General features: G+C 61.7%; 1 protein-coding gene across 3 annotated transcripts in view; it reads left to right on the top strand.

Annotated features, from left to right (window-relative positions):
* Positions 1-21,656, top strand: part of SHISAL1 (shisa like 1) — a 130,935-nt gene that overhangs the window by 72,850 nt on the left and 36,429 nt on the right. For all 3 annotated transcript variants that reach the window (XM_060656120.3, XM_060656121.3, XM_060656118.3), the window contains exons 2-3: positions 10,238-10,333; positions 13,683-13,896. In XM_060656120.3, the coding sequence (XP_060512103.1) occupies positions 10,267-10,333; positions 13,683-13,896 (281 nt within the window). In that variant the 5' untranslated portion in view covers positions 10,238-10,266. The remainder of the gene's footprint in view (positions 1-10,237; positions 10,334-13,682; positions 13,897-21,656) is intronic.

Genomic DNA, 21,656 nt, shown 5'->3' with positions numbered 1-21,656 from the left:
CACCCATCCCTCGGGAGGCCACTCTGGTCGAGTCCCAGCTCTGCCACTGACTAGCCTAGCCCGGTGGCCCCGGGGCCGAGTTGAGATGAGAAATGCCTGGTTCCTCACCTGTGAATCGCGGATAATCCCGACTCCTCCTGGTCCCGAGGCTTACATAAATACTGGCCCCCAACCCCACCAGGCTGGGGCGGCACTTCCCCTGGGCCCCACGGCCCCCGCTTTCCCCGTGCTGGGGGCCTCTGCCCACCTGGGCCGTGGCGGGACACAGGGGCCCCAGCCCAGTCTGGACTTGGTGGCCCGCAGGGTGCCTGTTCTCCCAGGGGATGAGAAAGGGGGTTTATCTGTGGCGCAGCTCAGGCCACATGGGAGTGCAAGGGTAGAAGGGAAGGGGAGGGAGCCGGCCTCCTTTGTGGCCCAGCTGTAAATCTTTCAACCTCCCCTGTCCACCCGGCTCCTCGGGGTGGCCTGTGCACTCACCCAGCTCTGGCCAGCAGAGGACCGTGTGGACAGACGGAGGGGCCCCCCACAGAGTCATGGCCAGCACCTCCCTCCCCCCTCCAATGCAGGCCCAAGAATGCACGAAAGTGCCTGGCACACAGTAGGTGCTCAGATCCCCCCCCCCCCCCCCCCCCCCGCTTCACTCGCTTCGTCTTTGCTCTCTTTTCCTGTCCCCTCCCCGCCCAGGAGCGCAGCCCCCTTCGTCGCTGGTGGTCTTCACGAATGATGCCCGTTGGCATGTCCCCTGTGCCCGGAGCGCTCACCTGGGCCCTGATAGGTGAACGGGGTCTCCTCCCCCTTCCTCTGCCTCCCCTCCCGTCTCCCTTTGCACCTCTTGGCCTCTGCCGAGCTGCGCTCAGTGCTGGAACGCTCTCTCCCCCAGGCCCACCCTCTCCTGGTCTGGACCGGGCCCGCTTACCTGTCAAAGCTCAGCTTCCCTGGGGTGCCCCCGACCCAGACCAGGTCAGCCCCCTCCCCCCCATCTGCTCCAATGCCCTGAGTCACACATGTGGGTATTTGGTTGGCTTTGTGAGGATGGGGCGGGTCTGTTCGGCCCACCGGGCTGTAGCCCCCAGCCCAGCGTCATGCCTCGAATGGAATGGAAGAAAGAAAGAAAGAAAGAATGAATGGATGCATCCGTGCATGCCTCCGTGGTCCCTCCCGGCACCCCTTCAGGGTGGGTGTGTTATCTCCACCTACAGGTGGGAACCCGAGGCTTGTCTCTGGCTTCTGTTCTCCCCTGTGAGGAAGGGTCCCAGGGCCAGGGCCCCCGCACACCGAGGGAGGCCGGAGTAGAGGCCCCGGCGTCGGGAGAGAAATCGAGGCCACCCTCCAGACGGGCGTTCGGCGGGCCTATCTTTCCTCTTCCTGCCCTGACACAGTGATTCATTCTTCATGTGATATTTTTGTGTTTCTCTAGTGGGGAAAAAAAATGCCGCTAGGATTTCTAGGGGTTGTTTTAGCTCCATGGTGCCGCCAGATAATTCCAGGGAACAGACGGAGGCAGAGGACTGGCAACTTGCAGAGTGCCCCTCGATGGCCTCAGCTAAGCCCTCCCCTTAACCAGGGAGGAAACTGAGGCTGAGTGGGGGGGTGGGGGGGAGCCGCTTGCCATGTGACCCGGGGTGGCACCGAGGGGAAAGAGCAGAACACCCGGGGCCTTCAGCAGGACTAGGACTTCCGGTTCAGCCTCCCTCAGCTGTGTGCCCTTGTCCGGGCCTCAGTTTCCTCACCTGTGACGTGGGGAGAGCGGCAGTGCCTGCCTCCAACAGTCGAGGGAGTACCGTGCAGGAAGTGTGCAGAAGGGGCCCAGGGCAGGGGCTCAAGGAAGGGGGCCACAGAAACAGGCCGAGTTGAGAACTTGAACCCAGAGCCCAGCTGGCTGGGGGGAGGGCGTTGCAGAGGGGAGAGAGCCCTACCAAGGAGAAACTGGAAGAATGTGTTCTTGAGGGGGGCATTGGAGGAGACAGCAGTGGTTTCTAGGTTAATGGTAACCTGCACACTATTTTGGTTACAACACCCCAGCACCCCACCCTACAGTTTGCAGAGAGCTCTCCTCCCTGGGTGGAGAGGTGAGCAGGTGTTATCATGCCCCACCTGGGTTCCCTGGCCCCAGAGTTGGGGTTTGGGGTTTCTTGGCTAAGGTCACTGGCTTCCACCATGAGGCTAATGCCCAGGGTCACTGGCGATGACGGTAGAAATCGGGACCCGGTCTCCGTGGGAGGAGCAGGCATGTTGCTGCTCTCTGCCTGGATCTACGCTGTTTCTTCTGAAAGCCTGCTCTTGGCAGTAAGGTGAATCTGGCATCCAGACCAGTGTGTGTGGACACAGTTTCTACTCCTTGGGCAGCAACTATTTATTTAGCGCCTGCTGGATGCTAAGTTTGGTAGGGGCCTGAGAGGCACAGAAGTGCCCCCTGCCCCAGAAGCTCGCACCGGGCAGGGAAGCGATGAGCCAGCCGTCAGAGCGAAGGCTGTTGGTGCTGACCAAAGGCACAAGCACAGCATGGAGGGAAGCACTTCAGAAATTCACGGGCAGGCATGGCTTCAAACACACCGCCGTTTGCTAAGGGGCACACAGGAAGCTCTAAACCCCTGGCTTTGGGAACAGTGGGCGACACCAGACGGGAGCCCCTTTCGGAGTACTTGCTAGATGCTAGGTGCTCTGCTGTGCTTCTGGTCCTTTCTGTCCCCAGTCCCCAGCAAGGTGGGGGCACGGTTCCCGTCTCACAGACGAGGAACCCGAGGCCAGTGACGTAACTTGTCTAGAACACCCGGCTAGTGGACGGCAGGGCTCGGATTCCAGGCCAGGTGACGTCACCGCCCCCCGCCCCCGGCACCCACCGTGAGCCCGTTTGCAGTCAGGCAGCCCCGAGTTCGGGTCACGGCCCTGCCACCTTCCAGGTCCAGGCAAACCATTTAGTCTAAGCTAGGGTTTTTTTTTTAATCTGAAAAATGGGGCCGATGATGCCTGCACTCATTCACCACTCCTGCAGGTGTTTACCAAGTGCCTACTATGTGCCAGCCCTGATGCTGCTTATGGCGACAAGCAGCAATGGCACGGTCTCAGCAGGGCCGGCTTCGCGGGGCTGCGATTCACGCAGTCGTCCTGCCCTCGCTGTCCAGAGATACCGACTTAACTTGGTAGCAAAGGCCCGCGTTTTCCATTTTGCACCGGGCCCTGCGAATTATGTCAGCGGCCCTGGGTCCCAGCCCTTGTCCGGCTTGCGGCCCCGTGGAAGAGGCAGATGTGCTCAGAGGGCCACCGTGCCGGGCACGCCACGGAAGCCACCATCTGTGTTTGAAGGAAAGGTGGACGGGCTTCGAGCACGACGGCAGGGGTCAAGGGACCCGCTCTGATCTGGCTTCCTGCGGGCGTCTCGCCTCCTGGAGTGTTCATCCCCAGCCTTCACATCTCGGAGCTAGACGGTCACGGCCTTGAAGTGGGTGTCGTCCTGAAAACAAACATTCGCGAACTCGGGGTGAGGTCTGTGCCGCCAAGGGAGGGCCCTGGGAGCCCGGGGACCTGCTGGAGGTCAAGTCACCGCTGCCGCTGTGTGGGCTTACACGCGTGTGCGCGTGTGTGCTGCCTCGCGTGTGGACACGCTCATCGGTGAGCGCAGACGGGGCACAGGAGCAGAGCGCGGGGTTTGAATCCGGGCCCTGCCCCCTCCCCCCCGCCTGCACCCTGGGAAGGGTGTCGGTACAGGCTCGGGTTGGGGCGTGGCTAGAAGCGAGTGAGCTCCTGGGTGACGCTCATCCCGGCCCTGGGGACAGCCCTCAACAGCTGCCAGCTGCTGCCCCCCCATTAGTGCCAGCGCCTGTCTCTTGGGCACCTGCCGCCCGCAGGACGGTCTGTGAGTCCCCAGAGGGCCCTGCCCTGGGGAGTGCTAATCCACAGCGCTCCTACCACCGCTAGAAGTAGAAAGAAGGTGCAAGCTTAGCCACTAACTCATGGTGGGATCAGTCGCTTCCTGGCTCTACCCCCCAGACCACAGTCCCGTGGCGGCCGGACTGTGTCCGACTTGCTTGTGTCTGCCCTGCACTGGGTTTGGCCCCCAGTGGAGCCCATTAGGCATTCGCTGAACGGGCCTCCAGAAGAGGGGCCTCTCCCCGGACCGTGGGGTGGGGGTGGGGGTGGGGGTGGGGGGGCGTAGCCGAGGCGGCTGCCCAGACCGGGTGGCATTTGAGCTGGGCCTCGCGGGCTGGCCTGATGGGGACGGGGGAGCTGGGGAAAGGGGTGCCCAGGGAAGGGCCAGGCGGAGCAAAAGCCTAATCCTGTGCCCTGATCTCCGCCACCAGGCGCCCAGGAGGCCGGGGCGGGACCTGTCCTCGCCCTGCCGTGGGCCTGGCCTTGGAGGTGCTCCTTCCACCTCGCCCGCCCCTCGTGCACCCCTGCGGGGGAGGGGCACGGTGGGACACGTATGTGTTGGTGACAGGCATGTCACTGGTCACGTGTTCTTTGTTCCCAGTGCCGGAGATTCCGGGCTCGGGTGGCCAGGTCCCAGGGGCGAGGCCTGCGTTCCCATGGGTTCCTCTCCCGCTTTGCAGTCAAGGCAGGGCACCAAGCACACAGGCAGCACGGTCCTGTCCACGCTGGTGCCGGGGGAGCCCCCATGACAATCCTGAGACAGGGGCAAGGCCGGAGTTTCAGGAACCCACCCAGGGGAGTGAGAGAGTCCGGGGGAGAAAACCTTCCTGGGAGACGGACGCCCCAGCCGAGCCTTGAAAGCTGGGCCGGAGTTGTCCGGCTGTAGGAGAGGGGAAGGGTGTCCCAGGCGTGGGGGGGAACAGCATGTGCAAAGGCCCAGCGGAGAGGGCTGACACTCGACGAGCAGAGAGAGTAAGGAGGTGGGAGCAAGGCCCAGACCGTGCAGGGCCTCAGGAGTGAGCGTAGACTTGAGCCCCGGGGCTGGCAGGACTCCCGAGGAGGAGCGCTGCTGGTCCGATGGGTCCAATGGGCCCACCAGGACCTGGATGGCTGTGCGAGGCTGGTGCCGTTCACCGGCTCTGTGTCGGGCGCTCTGATGAATCACCTCACTCCATTGTCACAAGGGTCCTGTGGATTAGATACTATTTTTATCCCCATTCTAGGTCCCAAGAGACCGGGGAGCCTTGTCCCAGGCCACTTGGGGTGTGGTTACAAAGGCGGAGCCAGGACTTGGCCCCAGACGGTGTGGTCCAAGCTCCGGCCCCCAACTTCCAGGCCACGCTGCCCTTGACCCCGTCCGGGCGGGAGGAGGCGCTTGGCCACGTCCAGTGGGGGAGGGTGGGGTGGCCTGAAAAGGGGCCGGTGGACGCCCAGAGAGGATGTGGCATCTCCGGGCGCCCGGCCTGGGGTGGCTTTGGCAAGCCCGTCAGCACAGCCCCCAGGCCCTGCCCCTCGTCCCTCCCTCGCCCAGCCTGGCTGATGAGAAAACAGATCGCTTGTTGTTCCCGGGGGGACTTCATTCACCCTCCTCAGCTCTGTTTCTCGCCACATGCCCTCCTTCCTCTCCTCTCCAGCCTCGCCAAATTCGGTGTTTAAAAATAATCCTCGAATCTGGGAACAGCAGTCCCCGGCTGACCCGAGGGGTGGACCGCAGAGAGGCATGCCCGACTCGTGATTCTGGATGCGGTCAGAGCTCAGGGGAGTCCTGCTCATCCAGAACGTTCTCCCAGTTATTTGAGTTTTATGGCTGGCCAACGAGCCATTTACCAATTTCCAAGGAGATAGAACCCAGGACAATAAATCTGATCTGTCTGTGGGAAATGGGCTCTCTCGGGGGTGCCGGGGAGGACCTGGAAACTCCTGCAGGTCTGAGATGGAGAGCAAGATACAGGCCGGGTTGGCCTCCTGTCTGAGCCGCTGAGTGGCTTACGTGACCCTGAGCCTCAGTTTCCTTCTTTCCGAGCCGCGTTTGGTGATCTGCCTCTCCCGCCTGGGACGGAATTAGCTGAGATTACGCAGTGAAAAGTCAGTGCCCGCTACTCAGGGAATGGGGGGGGGGGGTGGTGGCGGTGCTCAGCCAGAGAAAGCCGGACCCAGGGCCGCCCGGCGGGAGGAAGGGTGCCCGCCCTTCCCCACAGGGTCACCTGTGGGGGTCTCAGGGGGCAGCACCTGATGGCACGACACCCCCTTTTCACCTGAACTCAGAGTCCCTGAACCCACGTCCCCCGCTGCAGACCCCGCGAAGGCTTGGGCTTTGTAAATGTTGGTCCTGTGGATCGTGTCACCCCTGCGAACAGACCAAGGAGCACAGCTGGCCACCGAGGCCACGGACCTTCCAAAGCCACTTTCTGACCCAGCCGGGGACGGCTTCTGAGTTTTGCTGTCTCGTTAGAAATGGAATTTTTATGTAACTTCCCGCGTGACGGCGATGGGTGTTTCTTCCTCCACAGACTCAGCCTTCGGTTCTGGCACCTGAGCTGCCCCCAGCACCCGGGGAGGTAGGGCAGTGCCCCCTCCGTGGGCCCCCGCGCCCCCACCCACAAGGCTGTGGCTTCCGCTGCCCCCTCCCATCCCCCTGCCTTGACTCATGCCCAGGCAGCCCCCGGGGTGGGGGTGGGGAGCACGGCCGGGCCGTGGAGTCTGAGCAGACCGGTTCTGGACGGGGGACAGATGTGACCGCAGTGCATCATGGGCCCACACGCCCGCAGTATGCTGGCCCCAAGGCCACTCTTGCTTCAGTACCCCTCTCCCCGCCCGTCCCAGGCAGGCCTGACGGCCCGAGGCCGGTGTTGGCCAGACTCTGGAGCCCAGGCTCCGTGGCCGTGGCCCCCAGCTGGCAGGGCCCCGGCCCAGGACCCTCATGGCCTGATGGAAGAGAGCATGGGGACCGGTCACAGAAGGTAGAGCTCCTGGGCGTCCGTGCCTGGCCCCACGCCCTCTTCCCTGTCCCTGGAACCCGGCTCGGACCCTGTTCCAGAGTGGGGGTTAGTGAGCAGGTATCGAGAGAACAGGTGGATGAAGAAATGTGTTAACGCTTTAATGAGAGAAATGATGGCACACGAGCGGTCCCTCTGGAGGGACAAACTTCTCCCAGCTGATGGGGTCAAGGCAGGCCTCCTGGAGCCACTTCTAGGGTGGCACAGGATTTGGGCTCCCAGGAGTGAGAGGAGGACACAGCCCCCCCCCCCCCCACCCCAGGATATGGAGGGCTGTGGAGGGGCAGGCTTGGCAGGGGGGAGTGCAAGGCAGAGGTGGAACCCCCCACCCCTCCCCAACCCCAGGATTCATTCAACAAACCCACCGGCCCTTGGACTGGAGTCCTGGCTCCCAAACTGGGGCCGCCCCATCCTACAAGGGCCAGGGCCCGGGAGTCTGGAGACCCGTGTCAGCCTTCCGTGGGCCTCGGCTTGCTCACCTACAGAATGGAGCCATGGAGGGGCTGTGTCAGGGGACCTGTCACTCCCCACCCCCGCGGTGCCTTTTCCCGGATAGATCCTTGGGTTTCCTAAGTGCAGATCCTTGCTAAGCACTTTGAAATGCTTTAATCTCCTTCATCCTCCCAGGAGGGCCCTGAGGGAGGCGGGGAGGAGGCCCAGGCTCAGAGCAATTAAGCAGCTTACAGCCCGTGGGGCTCCGGTGGGTGGTGGGCGCAGAGAGGCCGGCAGGAGAGGTGGGGGGGGCCCTTCCCCAGGGGCTGACGCCACGTCAGCCTGAGTCACCACCCCATGAAGGTGTTTCAGCTCTGTCTTGCACTCACGCCATCCCCCACTGGCTCACGTTCTAGAAGAACAACACCTGGCAGCCTCGGTCCACCCTGCTCTCCGCGCTCCGGGTGAGAGGGAGGCCCGAGTGGCCGGCCGGACCCAGCCGTCTGCTCCCCGCGTTTGGCCTGGAGTCCGGTCCTGTCTCCTCCCTGCCAGGTGTCCAGCCTCTGGGTTTCCCAGGGCGGCTTCCCGCTCTGCCTGCCACCAGTCAGTGGGACTCAGGGCCTCCTCGGACCCCAGCTGGTGCCCCTGTGCCCTCCCTGATGGGGTGGTGAGCTCCGGAGGGCGAGGACAAACCAGCTGTGGTGGCCCCGGGCGCGGGCCCAGAGCAGGTGCCCCAGGACAGTCTGGGGTGGGGAGGGGTGCGGGTCGGAGGGCCATTCCTGTGGACTGCACCCTGCCCTTCCCGGTCCCCTCTTCCAGAACTGTGTTTTCTGGCAGCGAATCTCTACGGCGTGTGCCCTGCTCGCAGACCTTCCCCCGGGAGGTGGAGGGCTCCACCAAATGCGGAGACAGGATCGCACGGACAGCAGAACCAGGATGGAGGGCGCGAGGGCCCCCAAAAACCTGGGGGTATAGCCTGGCCGGGAGGGCGCGCGGGGTCTCCGCGGGGCGGGGAGGGGGCTGGCCAGGCCTTGTCCATCCTCACTTTGGGTACGGCTCCCAGGTGAGCGCCCCTCACACCTCAGTGCGGATCCCAGCCCCTCCCGGGGCGATTCCCACGGGAGGGTCCGTGGCAGGGTCCTGGGGCCACCGGAACAAGCCCCACACACCGAGCGCTCGCACGACGGAAGCGTGTGCCCTCACAACCTGGAGGCCAGACATCAAGGGGTGGGCAGAGCTGGATCCTTCCGGGCAGCCCCAGGGAGCGTCCGCGAGGCTCTCCCCAAGCTTCTGGAGGTTTGCCGGCCATCTCTGGGGTTCATTGGCTTGTGGATGCAGCACCCCGGCCTCTGCCTGCGACTTCGCATGGCCTCCCTTCTGGGCATGTCTCTGTCCAAATTTCCCCTTCTTAGAAGGTCACCAGTCATGCTGGATGGGGGTCCAGGGTGGCCTCACCTTAGCTACGTCTGCAAGAATTCTATTCTAAATGAGCGTCCGTTCTGAGGTGCGGGGCTCTTAGGACTGCAGCCTAAGGGTCTGGGTGGACACGGATGCCACAACGGGGTGCCACGAGGGAAGAGTGCGGTGTGCAGAACCAGAACGTGGCACCTGTGAGGTGCTCAGCAGATTGATCCCCATCCCGAGTCCCTACACCTCCCCGCAGCCACACGCGGCTTACAGCCCCCTGGGACTCAGGTTCAGCCGCGCCGTTGACCCAGAGTTTCTCCTTTCCCGCAGCCTCCACTCCCACACGCCTGCAGGGAGGGGGTGGTGTTGGCAAGGTTCAACACCCTGATGTGACGTGGCCACCGAGGGCCAAGGCCCTGCCTCAGGTGGCCTCCTGCTACCCGCACCCCCCGCCCCCACACGGTCCCCTGTTGGCCTCCGGGCTGCTCGCACCCCAGGGCCTTTGCACTTGCTTCTCCTTAGTCTGCAGCATGGTTCCTCCAAACGGCCACAGCCACGCTGCTCGGTCCTGCCTCCCTCGGGTCTGCCGGCCGTCGCCTCCGCCCGAGGCCCTCCCCGACCACCCTGCCTGCGCCCCCCCGCACCACTCTGCATCCCTCCTCCGACCCCTGGCTTTATTCCCCCTCGTAGCTTCGTTTCTTGCGGTAAAATACTCATAACATAAACGTCACGTTTTAATGATTTTTAGCACACCATTCAGTGGCATCGAGCCCTTTCGCGGTCACCCCCCCCCCCCCCCCATATCCAAGACCCTTTCTGTTTCCCCACCTACCCACCCGCGGACACCAGGTCTGTTCCGCCCGTTACCGTCGTGCCCCGTGGCCGCCGTGAACGTGAGTGTGCCAGTGTCTGTGTGCGTCCCGGCCATCAGCTCCTCAGGGCGCGTCCCCGGGAGCCTCGCAGCGTTTTAAATATTCATCTGCTTGTCTGCGCTCCGTCGCTGGAAGGCACGCCGGGCGCGGCCAGAGTCCCCTCGGTTCCACTTGGCATCTGTTTCCTCCACTGCTGTGCCCCCCGATGCCCGCAAGGTGCCGGGCTCCGGGCCGACTGGCGGAGGGGCTGATGGGAGGCACTGCCAGCGGCCCAGCGGGGAGACCCGGGTCCCGCGGGTCCCCGGAGGTGCCCCGGCCCTTGCCGACCGCCCCCCGCCCGCGCTACACGGCCATTCTCGCCCCCCTGCGCTCCGGGCGCCGGCCCACCGGCCGCAGTCCTTTCCGCACCTGAGCCATCCGTCCGCCTTGGATCAAGTCTCATTTTGCCGTGCAAAGAAGCGGAGGTGACGGTGGCCTGGGGGGTGGGGGGGGGGGGTCATTCATTCCAGAAAGGAACTTGGATGGTATGGTCTCCATCAGCCCTGGCCCGGCCCCGGCTCCCAGCGCACACGCGTCCCTGCCCGTGTCCCCCCCCGCCGGCCAGTGCCTGCACCCGCAGGCGAGGCGGCCCACACCCGGCCTCTCCCGGATCTCGTTACCCAGGCGGCTCTCGACGGACCGATGCAAGCCGAATGATGACCAGTTGTGGCCAGCAGTCCTTGAACGTGCTCGCTGTCCTCTCGTTGCTGATTTCTGCAGGTAGGACCTCCGTGGGTGGCCGGCGGGGAGGGGGGCGGGGGCGCAGGCGGTCCCTTCCCGGGGTCCGTGCTGGCCGGGGCCGGGGTCCGGGTGCTGGCGGGGAGGCGCCCCTCGGCCCCCGGCGTCCCCCCCGCTGGTGAGGGCAGCTAGGGTTCGGTGCCCGGCAGGGGGAGCCTCCTGTGTGCTGCGCCCCACGTGCCTGCCACGGGAGCCGGGCTGAGGGCCCTCCTGGGCGTGGTGGGGTTAACGGCGGCTGCCGGCCCCGGGAGTGGTCTCCCCGCGACTTCCTACCTACCCCCCGAAAGCCAGGTCTGAAACGTCGCGGTCATCCCGTTGCACGGATGCGGAAACTGAGGCTGAGCGCCGGACTGGCTAACGGGAGGTGACGGCTAGTGCAGGGGCCGGGGTCCTGACCCACCTCCCAGGCGTCCCCCGACGGGGCAGATGGGCTCTCGCACCCCTGTTGGCAAAGATGGGCGTAAAGCAAGCCCTCCAGCTGCCCCAAACCAGAGCTGGCCCGCTGGCGGGCTAAGCCCCGATCGGAGCAAGGCGCCAGCTCGGTCCTCCCCCTCTGTCTCCGTCCGTCTGTCTGTCTCTCTCTCTCTGTCTCCCCCTCTGTCTCTCTGTGTCTCCCTCCATCTCTGGTTCTGTCTCCGTCTGTCTCTCTGTCTCTCTCGTTCGTCCGTTCGTGCCCAGGGGCTCCGCACGCCTGGTGCTCTGGCAGAACTGTTCACACCAGCTTCCTGCCCTTGACCCTTCGTTGAGGGCCTGGTTCAGAAGGAGGCCGCGAAGGGCCCTGGGGGATGAGGGCTCCCAGGACAGCAGAGCCAAAGCCAGGCCAAGGCCCTGGGGACCAAGCTCGTCCCTGACTCCTTTTCGGTGCATTAGCTCATCGGGTCCTCCCTGCCACCCGGGAGACAGGAGGAAGATTCCTCCCCCCCCCCCCCCATTTTACAGATGAGGAAACTGAGGCTCAAAGAAGGACAGTGAGCTGCCCGAGGCGACACAGTCACACTGCTGTTAGATGATGGCCGTGTTGGCCCAGACTGGTCCCCAAGACGGGGACGCGCTGTGGTCCTCGCTCTCTCCTTGGTGTCCCCTCCCCACCTGGGCTGGTTCTCCTGGTGCCTCAGGACCCACCGGCCTCCTAACAGAGTGTCCCTCTGTCCTCGGGCCCCAGGCACAGCCTGGGACCGCGCTGAACCCAGAAGCCGGGAGGCACAGCCGCATGTTATCCACTCACCTCCCTGCTCGAAGCAGAGCCGATGCTCCGCTGTTTACAGAACCCTCCTCGGGGACGCCCGGGTGCCTCCGTCAGCTCAGGTCATGATCTCACGGTCCGGGAGTTCGGGCCCCACTTTGGGCTCTGCCCTGACTGTGTGGAACCTGCTTGGGATTCTCCCTCAACCCTGTGTGCTCCAAGATTCAGACCCAGCTGTCCCCGGCCCCTAGCCCTGGGCTCCGTCGGCTCTCGCACTCTCTCCCTTGGGAAGCAGGGGTGGCCTCCCCGTCTTTGCCAAACGGCAAAACAGGTGACTCTGACCATCTGTGGCGGCCGGTGGCCAGGGGGACCCAGGGGGATGCCCCGCGCCCTGCCTTACTCAACCTCCCTCCCCACCCCATCTCTGCACAGCGGGCTCCCCTGAAACCCAGCTCAAAGACCCCCCCCCCCCCACCTCCCGCCCCGCCCCGCTCCGTCCTTTCCCTCCCTGAGCTTCCTCGCCTGTCTGGACGGGGACACTTCCCGCCTCTCGCCCTCACATCCAGCCGTTAGAGCGTCCTTCCTCTGGGCCAGTGGGTCCCGGACCCGCGCCCATCAGCCCCCCTGCAGGGCCTGGCCTCACCCCAGCGCTTCTCATTCAGAAGGTCCGCTGAGGGGCCTGAGGAGCTGCATTTGTGACACATCCCCAGGGGATGTAGACGCAGCAGGTCAGGGCCCAACACTTGGAGATCACCGCTCTGAGCCTCAGTCTTCTACTCTGTGCAATGGGAGTCCAGGAGATTAAACGAAACGGTGTCTGCCCCACCAAGGACGGGGCAGCCTTAGTGACCCCTGTCTCCCCGCAGGAGGGTCTTCCGTTTCCCAAGGTCGAGGCCGAGCAGGGGGCCTGGGGGGGCTCCCCTGACTCCTGAGACGGGGGCCCACCTCCCCACCGTGACCATGCCAGCCCCACGAAAGAGGGTGCTGTACTCCGGGCACAGGATCTCACGAGGCCACCCGAGCCGGCCCCGGCACCCCAGCTCACAGAGGCCCGTCCGCCCACTGGCCCCCCAGCCCAGCTGGGACTCCCCTCCGGCAGCCCCGGGCGCGCCCAGGGAGCTGTGTGGGCCGCAGTCTGATTACCTCTAAGCAGACACAGAGCTTTGAAATGGCTGAGGAGCTTTTGCAAAACCAGAGGCTTTGTGGTTGGAGAAACGTCCTCAGCCAAAGAAGCCCCTTTCCAGCGATACAAATTAGATACAGCGATCCCTTTTATGAAGATACTAATTAAGCCGGAGACAGCAGGCTCCAGGTTTTTTTCCATTGTTATATCTGCTTAGGCTTTCGGTCCTATTTATCACCGTCGCCACGACTGGTAAATACCGGCCGGGGCCTGCAGCAGCCTCTGTGGCTGAATAGGGGCCCCTCTCCTTGAGCTGGGGGACGGGGGGTCCAGAAGCTGGGACGGCCCTGTGACCGTGAGAGGGGGGCGGCCAAGCCAGGCTCTTGGGGACCTCCGGGTCTCGGGCACTGGTTCATTAACAACCGTGGTACAGAGGAGGCGTCGCTTCCTCCGAGAGGGCAGCCTGGTTCCTGCACCCAGGCTTCCTGGGCTTGTCGACAGGCCCGCCACCAGCCCACGGGGTCGGAGAGGTTCTTAAAGCCAGCGACGGGGGAGTGGAGAGGGCTGGACTTCAGACCCAGGCAGGCCTGAGCTGGATTCCCTCTACCACCCCTTACCAGCTGAGGCAGACCACTGGAGGCCGCTGAGCCTCAGTTTTTCCATCTGTAAAGTGGGAAGGCCAGGCGGGCTCAACGAGATACAGCGCGTGACGTGCAGAGCAGGCGCTCGGCGAATGTCGTGTCCTTGCCGTGTGCAGAGCCCCGGAGGCTTAAGATGTAGCCCTGCCCGCAAGGGGCCCCCAGTCTGGGGGACACGGTGTAAGCAGGGCTGACAGCAAGGGGGGCCCGGGCCGAGACAGCAGCCCAGAGCCAGCTTCCTGGCAGAAGTGAGGCTCACGCTGGACCCCAGAGCCCTTCTGGGGAGGGAAGGGGCTGGCGGCACCGCGAACCAGGCTGAGCTGGCAGACTGCCAGGGCAGCCGGGCTCGGGGAAGCACCCCGCTGAGCCGGTGACTCTGTTTTCCAGTCTTGTCCGCGCACTTCCGAGTCTGTGAGCCATACACGGACCACAAAGGCCGCTATCACTTCGGCTTCCACTGCCCCCGGCTCTCGGACAACAAAACCTTCATTCTCTGCTGTCACCATAACAACACGGTTTTCAAATACTGCTGCAACGAGACAGAGTTTCAGGCGGTGATGCAGGCGAACCTCACGGCGGGGTCGGAGGGCTACACGCACAAGTGAGTACCGCGCTGGGGCCGCGGCCCCGCCCCAACACTCCGTCCCCTGGGGCGGCTGGCAGCTCACCGGACAGGATGGGTGGGCCTGGGAGGAGTCCGGGAAAGCCTTCGGGTGACGGGCGTTCTGGCCTGACTTTAGCCTTCCCTTCTGGGAAATGGGCACATCAGACCGACGGCTACCTCCCTGCCCACCTCCCCCAGCTCCCAGGGCTGCTGCAGAAGTTAGACGATGTCAAGGATGTGGAAGGCTTTGAGGCGTGGAAGGTGCTTGGGCCTGGAATCCGCGTTCGTTCGTTCGTTCCTTCCTTATTTATTTATTTGCACGACAAATATCGATTGACAGTTCTGACCCAGAGATTCATCCCACGCAGCCCCTTTCCTTAAGGCGATTTAAACACAAGAGACCGAGGCCCAGACGGAAGGGACCGAGAGCGTAAATAAAGAAAGAGAGAGATGCCCGGCAGAAAGGCAGTGGGAGTGTGCGAGGTAAAGGCGTGCGGGATCGAAACAACATGCATTTCTCTTACCGCGAGCGGAAGAAGCGAAGCATCTTTCCACGTGTTTGAAAGCCATTTGTGCTTTTACTGCGAGCCAGTTGTTTATGTCCTCTGCCCTGTCCCCATTGACTTTTCTGGCTGTTCTTTCTTAGTGATTTACGGGCACTCTTTATATATGAAGGGAACGTGACGTGTTGCAAATATTTTCTCAGTGTGCCTTTGAATGTGTGATGCTTTAACCTCACGCTTAATCTTTAGCTGTTATAGAATCGCATCGGATCCCTTTCTTTTCTTTTGTGTCTTCTCCTGGGTGTTGTCTCAGGCCGAGAAAGTCTTTCCTGATTCGGAGCTCATAAAAATCCCCTCATGTTTTCTTGTACTTTTTTTTATGTTTTAATTTTTTTTTTTTTTACTTTCAAATCTTTGATCTGTTAGGAATTTATTGGGATGTAAGTTTTGAGGTAGGAATCCAACTTTTATTTTTTCTTTCCAGATAGGCAGCCGGCTGTCCCCACACCATTCACTGAATTGCCCATCTTCCCCCCACTGATGTAAACGCCAAAGTTCCATACTAAACTATATACATTTGAGTATCTAGACGGTGACACATTCTCATGGCTTTCACTGGTCTATCCATACACTGGCATCTCACTTTGTTAACCACTGTGGCTTTTGATACGTTTCAATGCCTTCTTAGACTATTCCCCCAGCTCTTTTTTTCACATGAACTTTGGAAGTATGTTGTGTCGTCTTGCTCCCCGCTTCGAGAATCCAGGTAGCATTTTTTCCTGAGATCGTGTTGAATGCATGGGTTAATCCAAAGAGAATGGACTTTCCATGACATTGAATCCAAGAACAGAGTACAGACAGTCCCTGACTTAAGCTGATTCAACTTAGGATTTTTCAGCTTCACTAGGGTGAGCAAGCTGTGTGCGTTCGGTAGGACGCGTACTTTGAATTCGGATCCCGTCCTGGGCCAGCAACATATCATACAAGCCTCGTTGGTAAGCCTGGATAGTGGCAGCCTTACAACTTCCGGTCGGCCAGGCAACCATGGGGCTCGACCTCCAACACACTTAACCAGCGATCTGGCCTATGTCAATCACCGTTCTGCTTTTTTCACTTTCAGAACAGCATTCGCTAAACTACGTGACGTGGTCCACACTTGATTATCACCCAAGGCTTCGCGGCAGATGATTGCCCAGCTGCAGGCTAACGGGAGTGTTCTGAGCCGTTTGAGGGCAGCTGGGCGAAGCTGCGATGTGCAGTGTGTCCTTACGATATTTTCGGCTTACAGCCGGCTTCTTGGGACATAACCGCGTCATCAGTTGAGGAAGCTCTGTATGTCTTCCCAGTTCAAATTTTCTTCCGTAGCGTTTTGGAATTATCTTCATGGACATCGTATTGCATATCTTTTGCATTCATTCCTCCGTACTTCTTTTTATGCTGGATCTTTTCTTCCATTGCATCTTCCAACTGACTCTCGTTTCGATGACAAAACCTAATGGCTTCTATATAAGAATTGTAGGGGCGCCCGGGTGGCTCAGTCGGTTGAGCGTCCAGCTCTTGATTTTGGCTCAGGTCATGATCTCACCGTCATGAGATCGAGCCCCACGTTGAGCTCCTCCCTGGGTGTGGAGCCTGCTTCAGATTCTCTCTCTCCCTCTGCCCCTCCCCCACCCATGCTCACCCTCTCTCAAAATAAATACATAAAAATATACGAATTTTATGCTCAGCTACCTTACTGAAATTCTCTTTGTAACACCTTTTCAGTTGATTCTATTACATTTCCAATTATGCTATTTGCAAACAGTGACACTTTTATCTGCTTTCCAGTTTTTGTGCCTCCATTCTTTTTCTTGTCCAATCACATTGGCTAGCACCTCTAAACCCATCTTTAGAGTGATCAGGCATTCTTCTCTTGTCCCTGATATTAATTGGGATGCTTCTAATATTTTCCCAAGGAGCCTGAGGCTGGCTGTATTTTTTCATGGTAAGGAAAAGTCCACTTGGAAGGAAGGAGGGTTTGTTGAGTGACTGTGGAACCACAGCAGAGGGGTGGAGGGGCGGTCCGAGCCCCAATCTCTCTGTCCAGCGCTGGGACTTGAATGCTTTGCCGCTGTGCCATGATCACTCCGGGGAAATCTCTTCCCTTTGGTCAGGCGGGAGATGCAGACTTCTTGACTATCATCCAAATCTCCCTCCTCCCGCCAAGGCCGACTCCCCAGCCCTTCCTTCCTCAAATGCATGGGTGCTTCCCCTGAATATCTTGCCATCTGCTCAGGCCTTAGAATAATTCTGTGTGTGAAGTCGTTTAGCAAGTCCTGTCCATCACAAGGGCTGGAATCGAGCCTGGGATCTGACCCAAGTCTTTTATAAGACCAAAGACTGACTCCCCGAGGGAGGAGGGTGGTACCAGCACTGGGGTTAGGACCCCCGAGGGCTGTCGTTGTCGGCCGAAAGCCAGACGGGAGACAGAGGCTTGGCAAGGCGAGCAGGCTTCTCCGAGGCTCTGGCGACTGGTGTCTGGAATCCTCGTTTTGAAGCCCACAGGTTTCTATAATCTGCACCCTTCCACAGGATCTCACGCAGAATACCCCATCATTTCAGCACCGCGGGGCCTGCTTGCGGTGATAAAGAGTTGGGCCCTGAAATAAAGCCGTTCCCCTGGGCAGGGCTGGAACTATTGAAGAAGCCTAGCTTAGTTCTTACCCTTTAACCCCGGAAAGCATTTATGGAGCGTGTGCCACGCGGCACGGCATGTCGCCGAAGGCACCCCACGGCCCATCCTTAGCCCACGTCGCACGCGGGGAAGGTGGGCACGGAGAGGCCGTGTAACTTGCCTGCTCTGGGCAGCCGGTCAGCGATGGAATCAAGAGCCAAGGGGAGCCGTGGGGAGAGGCGGGGGCGGGCGCGGTGGGGCACAGGTGGAGGGTAAGGGTGGAGGGGCTGTGGGCTTTCTCCTGAGGGCCGTGAGGTGCCCCGAGGGCTCTAGCTGGGTCTGTTCTCATGGATGGTGCTTGGGACAAAGACAGGACACCACAGAAGCCAGAATGGTGGCCTGGGCAAGACCGGGGCCCTGCTGAGGAGAGAGACCAGCATCATCTAGAGATCATTAATCCAGAGGTCAGCTCAGAGGCCCCCAGGCAGTCGCCCAAGCTCAGGGACTGGGGCTCAGGGGGCTAGACCGGGGCCTTGCATCCAGGGGGAGCCTGCGGCAGAGAGGGGACAGCCCGGAGGGACGTGAAGGAGAGCCAGGTGGTAGCCACCTCGGGGACCGTCCTGCCCTCTGGGGCCCTGATCCCTTTGGGCAAGACGCCTGTGTTATTTTGTTAACAGTGGCTGCCTTCACAGCTACTCTGAGAGGAAGAAAGAAGGGGCTGGGCCCAGGCTGGTGAGGTCACCAGGTCCGGCCCCTGTCGAGGCCTGAGGGATGCCCGGGGCCCTTGTTAGGGTCACTGGTCCCTGGAAAGCCAGGACTTGTCTGATGCTGGGGAATGCACCAGATCTCAGCCAAGAGGCTGGATGTGCCAACCTCCCAGACCCGTGAGCACCCACCGCGGCCCGTCCAGGGGGACCAGGGCAGCCGTGACCCCCAGTGGGGCTTTCTGAAGATGCACGGGGTCCATTAGCAGCCATGCCTGCCTGGCACCCGCCCACCCCACCCACCCCGCTGATGAATCAGCGAGGAGGCAGGGCCGGTGACAGGGAAAAGGAGAGCACTTCTGATGACTTATTTATTTGTGTTTTTCTGGAGGAACAGAATGGTTTGTTTTGGTTCTGGCTGCCTGGCAGAAAGGCAGGCAGAGCGAGGGAAGCAGCCTCGCCAAGCCCACGGCCACGGCAAGGTGCCACTTCCTGCCACGTGGGCAGGGGCCCTTGGCGTTCAGGAGATGCGTGCTGCATGCCTTCCCGGGGCCGGTGGCTCAGGCTCGGGGCCCCAGGCCTGCCTTGGGGGCGTCCGCCCGGGGCCCGGGGTGGGGCGGGGCGCTCAGGTTCGGCCATCAGCTCTGTCTGGGGACAGAGGTGGCCTGGGGCGGAGTCTTGTGCAGTGAGCGGGTGTTCCTTCACCAGGCAGGTGGGCTGCAAGAGAGGGAGCCTGGGAGAGGGACCCTCGGAAGGCACAGGGGTCCTCTAAGGCCTCCAAGGATGGAGTGGATGAATTCTGGCTCCCCACTTGGCCGTATGTGAAACCTCTCTCCCCCAGAAGCTTTCCTTTCCCCGGTGCCTGAGGACCTGGGCTCCCCGGGGCCCTGGGCCCCGTCCCGCAGGCCTTGTGTCACCGTCCAGACGCTTCCAGCTACGGAACGCAGCCCCCGAGGGCTGTCAGAAGCTTCTAGATGTTCTTGTCGGCTGTTCGACCCCCTCAAGCCCTGTTCGGCATGGAGCCTGCAGACGCACTGGCAGCCTTGTAACGACCGGAGAGGTTCTAGAATCACGATGTTCCTTCGTCAGAATACACTCTGCTGAGCCAGGGGGAGGGGAACGCTTTTGAGCACTTACTGTGACGTGAGGGGCCTCACCGTAGCTCCTTTGATCCACGTGGGGGTGTTTTCTGTGAAGAGGGCCCCACCGGCCCCCTGACGCCAGGGCTGAGGCCCAGAGAGGGCGAAAACTCGCCCGGAGTCACCCGGCGCACCAGGGACGGAGCAGGGCTGGGGACAGGTGCGCCTGTCCTCCAGGCTCAGTTATGCTGAGGGAGCGGGCACCCCGTAAGTCCCCGCGGCTCAGGAATCAGAGGCCTATCCGGGACTCCTCTTGCCTGTCCTCGTGTGGCCAAGCCCGTTGCCAGCGGGGCGGGAGGGACAGTGAGCATTTTGATAGTAGTGGACTCGGCTTCGTTGGCCCGACAGGCTCCATCCCGCTGTGTGACCCCGGGCACGTCGCTTGGCCTCTCTGGGCCTAGGTCCATTGAGCGTTCCTGTGTGCCTTCATCATAGGAGCCAGCGGCCGCTGGGTCCTTTCCCCTCTAGGCCCCGTGTGATCGCACGAAGCCTCATAAACAACACCGCCACTCGAGCAGGGGTACCGTTGTCTCCACTTGACAGATGAGGAGAGTAAGGCCGTGGCCCGAGATCACGGAGGGAGAAACGCGCACGGCTGGGCTTTGAATCCACGCGGGCCTGACCTCTCGGGCCCAGAATGCAGTCACCGGGGTTACCAGCTCGTCACACGGACCCACAGGCCGCCTCGTGAGTGGGTTCGGGGCTCAGGTAGCTTAGGTGAGGTCGGCTGGGGGCCCTGCGGCCCGTGTACCTTTCTGACCCGCTGGCCTTGGCGGGTCCTCAGCGGGGACCGCCTCTGGGGCGCTGGCGGGAGCTGCCTTCCGGCCACAGCTGGCCTCCTGCCTACGTACCTGCTCCTGTAACCAGTAGGTCCTCAGTGAGACCCCTCCAGGCTCTTGCTTGTTGTTTGGGAAACACCAAAAGAATTGGAGGCTGTAAATATCCCCAGATACACTGAAAACCTGCTCTCTGGGGCTCCGGCTGGCTTCGCATCTTGCCCCACAAAACAGCCTCTGCTTTATGTCCTGCCCTTTGCAAAGCACATGCATACACGCAACAAAGACCCCTGCATCTGGGTGGAATTAATGTCCAAATCGCTTTTTTTTTTAATTACGTTCAACAACAACAACAACAACCCGGAATGCTTCCAGCCGGCCAACCATGAAGAAGGCAGGCAACGAAAGGCAGGAGAGCCGCCTGGGGATGCTGTCCGTGGCCTGGGCTTTCCAGCCACCCACCGCGTCTGGCGAGGGCTCCCTGGCAGGGAAGTCCGTGAAGGTTGCGTCTCCTGTCGGTGCGCCCGTCCTTTCCCTGAGCGGGGGGTGGGGGGCGGGGGGGGGTGGGAATCAGGCCACCACTCCCCATCCCCCCAAATGCCGGTTGGGACAGAGCAACACGGTGGGATGCAGGATGCTCCGGGGCGGGGGGCAGGGTGAGCCCAGCCACTGTGGGAAATCCCCCCCCCGGACATCCGGACGTGACCTTGGGGTTTTCCCAAGATTCAGCACACCCCGAGGTTAGACGGACCCGGGTCTGAATCCTAACGCAGCCCCTTCCCAGCCGGCCGGTGACTTTGCCTCTCTGGACCTCATGTCCTCACCTGGACCTCCTAACTCACCGGATTGTTGCGGGGAGCGAGAAGCACGGGGCACCGGCGTGCTGTGATCTCCTGTATCGCTATGAACTCTTAGTGAATGTGCAGAGAGAAGGTGAGGTCTCGTGAGGGAGCTAGTTATATATCGAGGTCTCCGTTGTCACCAGCTCACCGAAGCGTTCGACGTGCGTTCGAGCTCTGAGCTCGAGGGGCCAACGATCCCACAAAACAGCCAAGACGACACGGTGTGTTCTGGGAAACCCAGTGACTTTGGGAGCCCCAGGGAGGCGTTGGATCTGACAGGGGACACCCAGGAAGGCTTCCTGGAGGAGGAGGTGGCTGAGCTGAGACATGGGCACACGGGAAGTAGGGAGTGGGTTCCAGGCAGAGGAGCGGCATAGACCAAGGCCTCGAGGCGACCTTTCTGCCCTGGGAACCTGGGGGCACCTGTCCAGGACGGTACGGCGCCACGGTTGAGAATGTGTGCTCTGGGGCCAGACTTCCGAGTTCAAATCCCGGCTCTGCACTCACTGGCTGTGAGATCTTAGATGAGTCTCTTCACCCTTCCGAGCCTCAGTTTCCCATCTGTAACACGGGGATGGTGGTGATAGCAACGATGCTTCCTTCCGCGTTGGCTGGGAGCGCCGAACGGGCCGCCGTGCAGAAGCGCGAAGAGCGAGGTTCGCTGGCTGCCGCTTTCATTACTGTTCTTGTTTCGCTGCTGGCTCAGGCCCAGCTGCGGTCCAGCCACCAACCCCGGGCTGGCATCCTGGTCTCCCTCTCTGCAGGGGCAGCATCTGTAAGCAGCTGGCCCTGCCTCCCGCTTCCCGCTCCCCTCCCTCAGCCCCGAGGAGGCCGCTGCCATGGGAACCACCAAGGAAAAAGCTGATGTTCGGAGCGATGCGGTGGGGGCTCCGGGGAGGCTGGAGAGAGGGTGCTGGGGAAAGCAGGAGGGCCGCAGACCGCAGCCAGGCCCTCCTCCTCTGTCCACGTGGACGTCCACCCCAGGACTCCTGCTTCGGCGAGCCAGGCGGGGACTGCCAGCCTCTGTTCCCTCCCAGAAATTCCACATCCAGATGTATCCAGGCAAAGCTGGCTTCCGCCTGAAGTGCGGCAGCGTGGGGCCTGGCTGTCAGTCATTCACACCTTAGCACGAACAAGCCC

This window comes from Panthera onca, chromosome B4 (genome assembly GCF_046562875.1).
Source record: "Panthera onca isolate mPanOnc1 chromosome B4, mPanOnc1 haplotype 2, whole genome shotgun sequence".
Classification (NCBI taxonomy): domain Eukaryota; kingdom Metazoa; phylum Chordata; class Mammalia; order Carnivora; family Felidae; genus Panthera; species Panthera onca.
The sequence above is the reverse complement of the archived record's forward strand: the minus strand, read 5'-3'. Positions and strand labels throughout refer to the sequence as shown.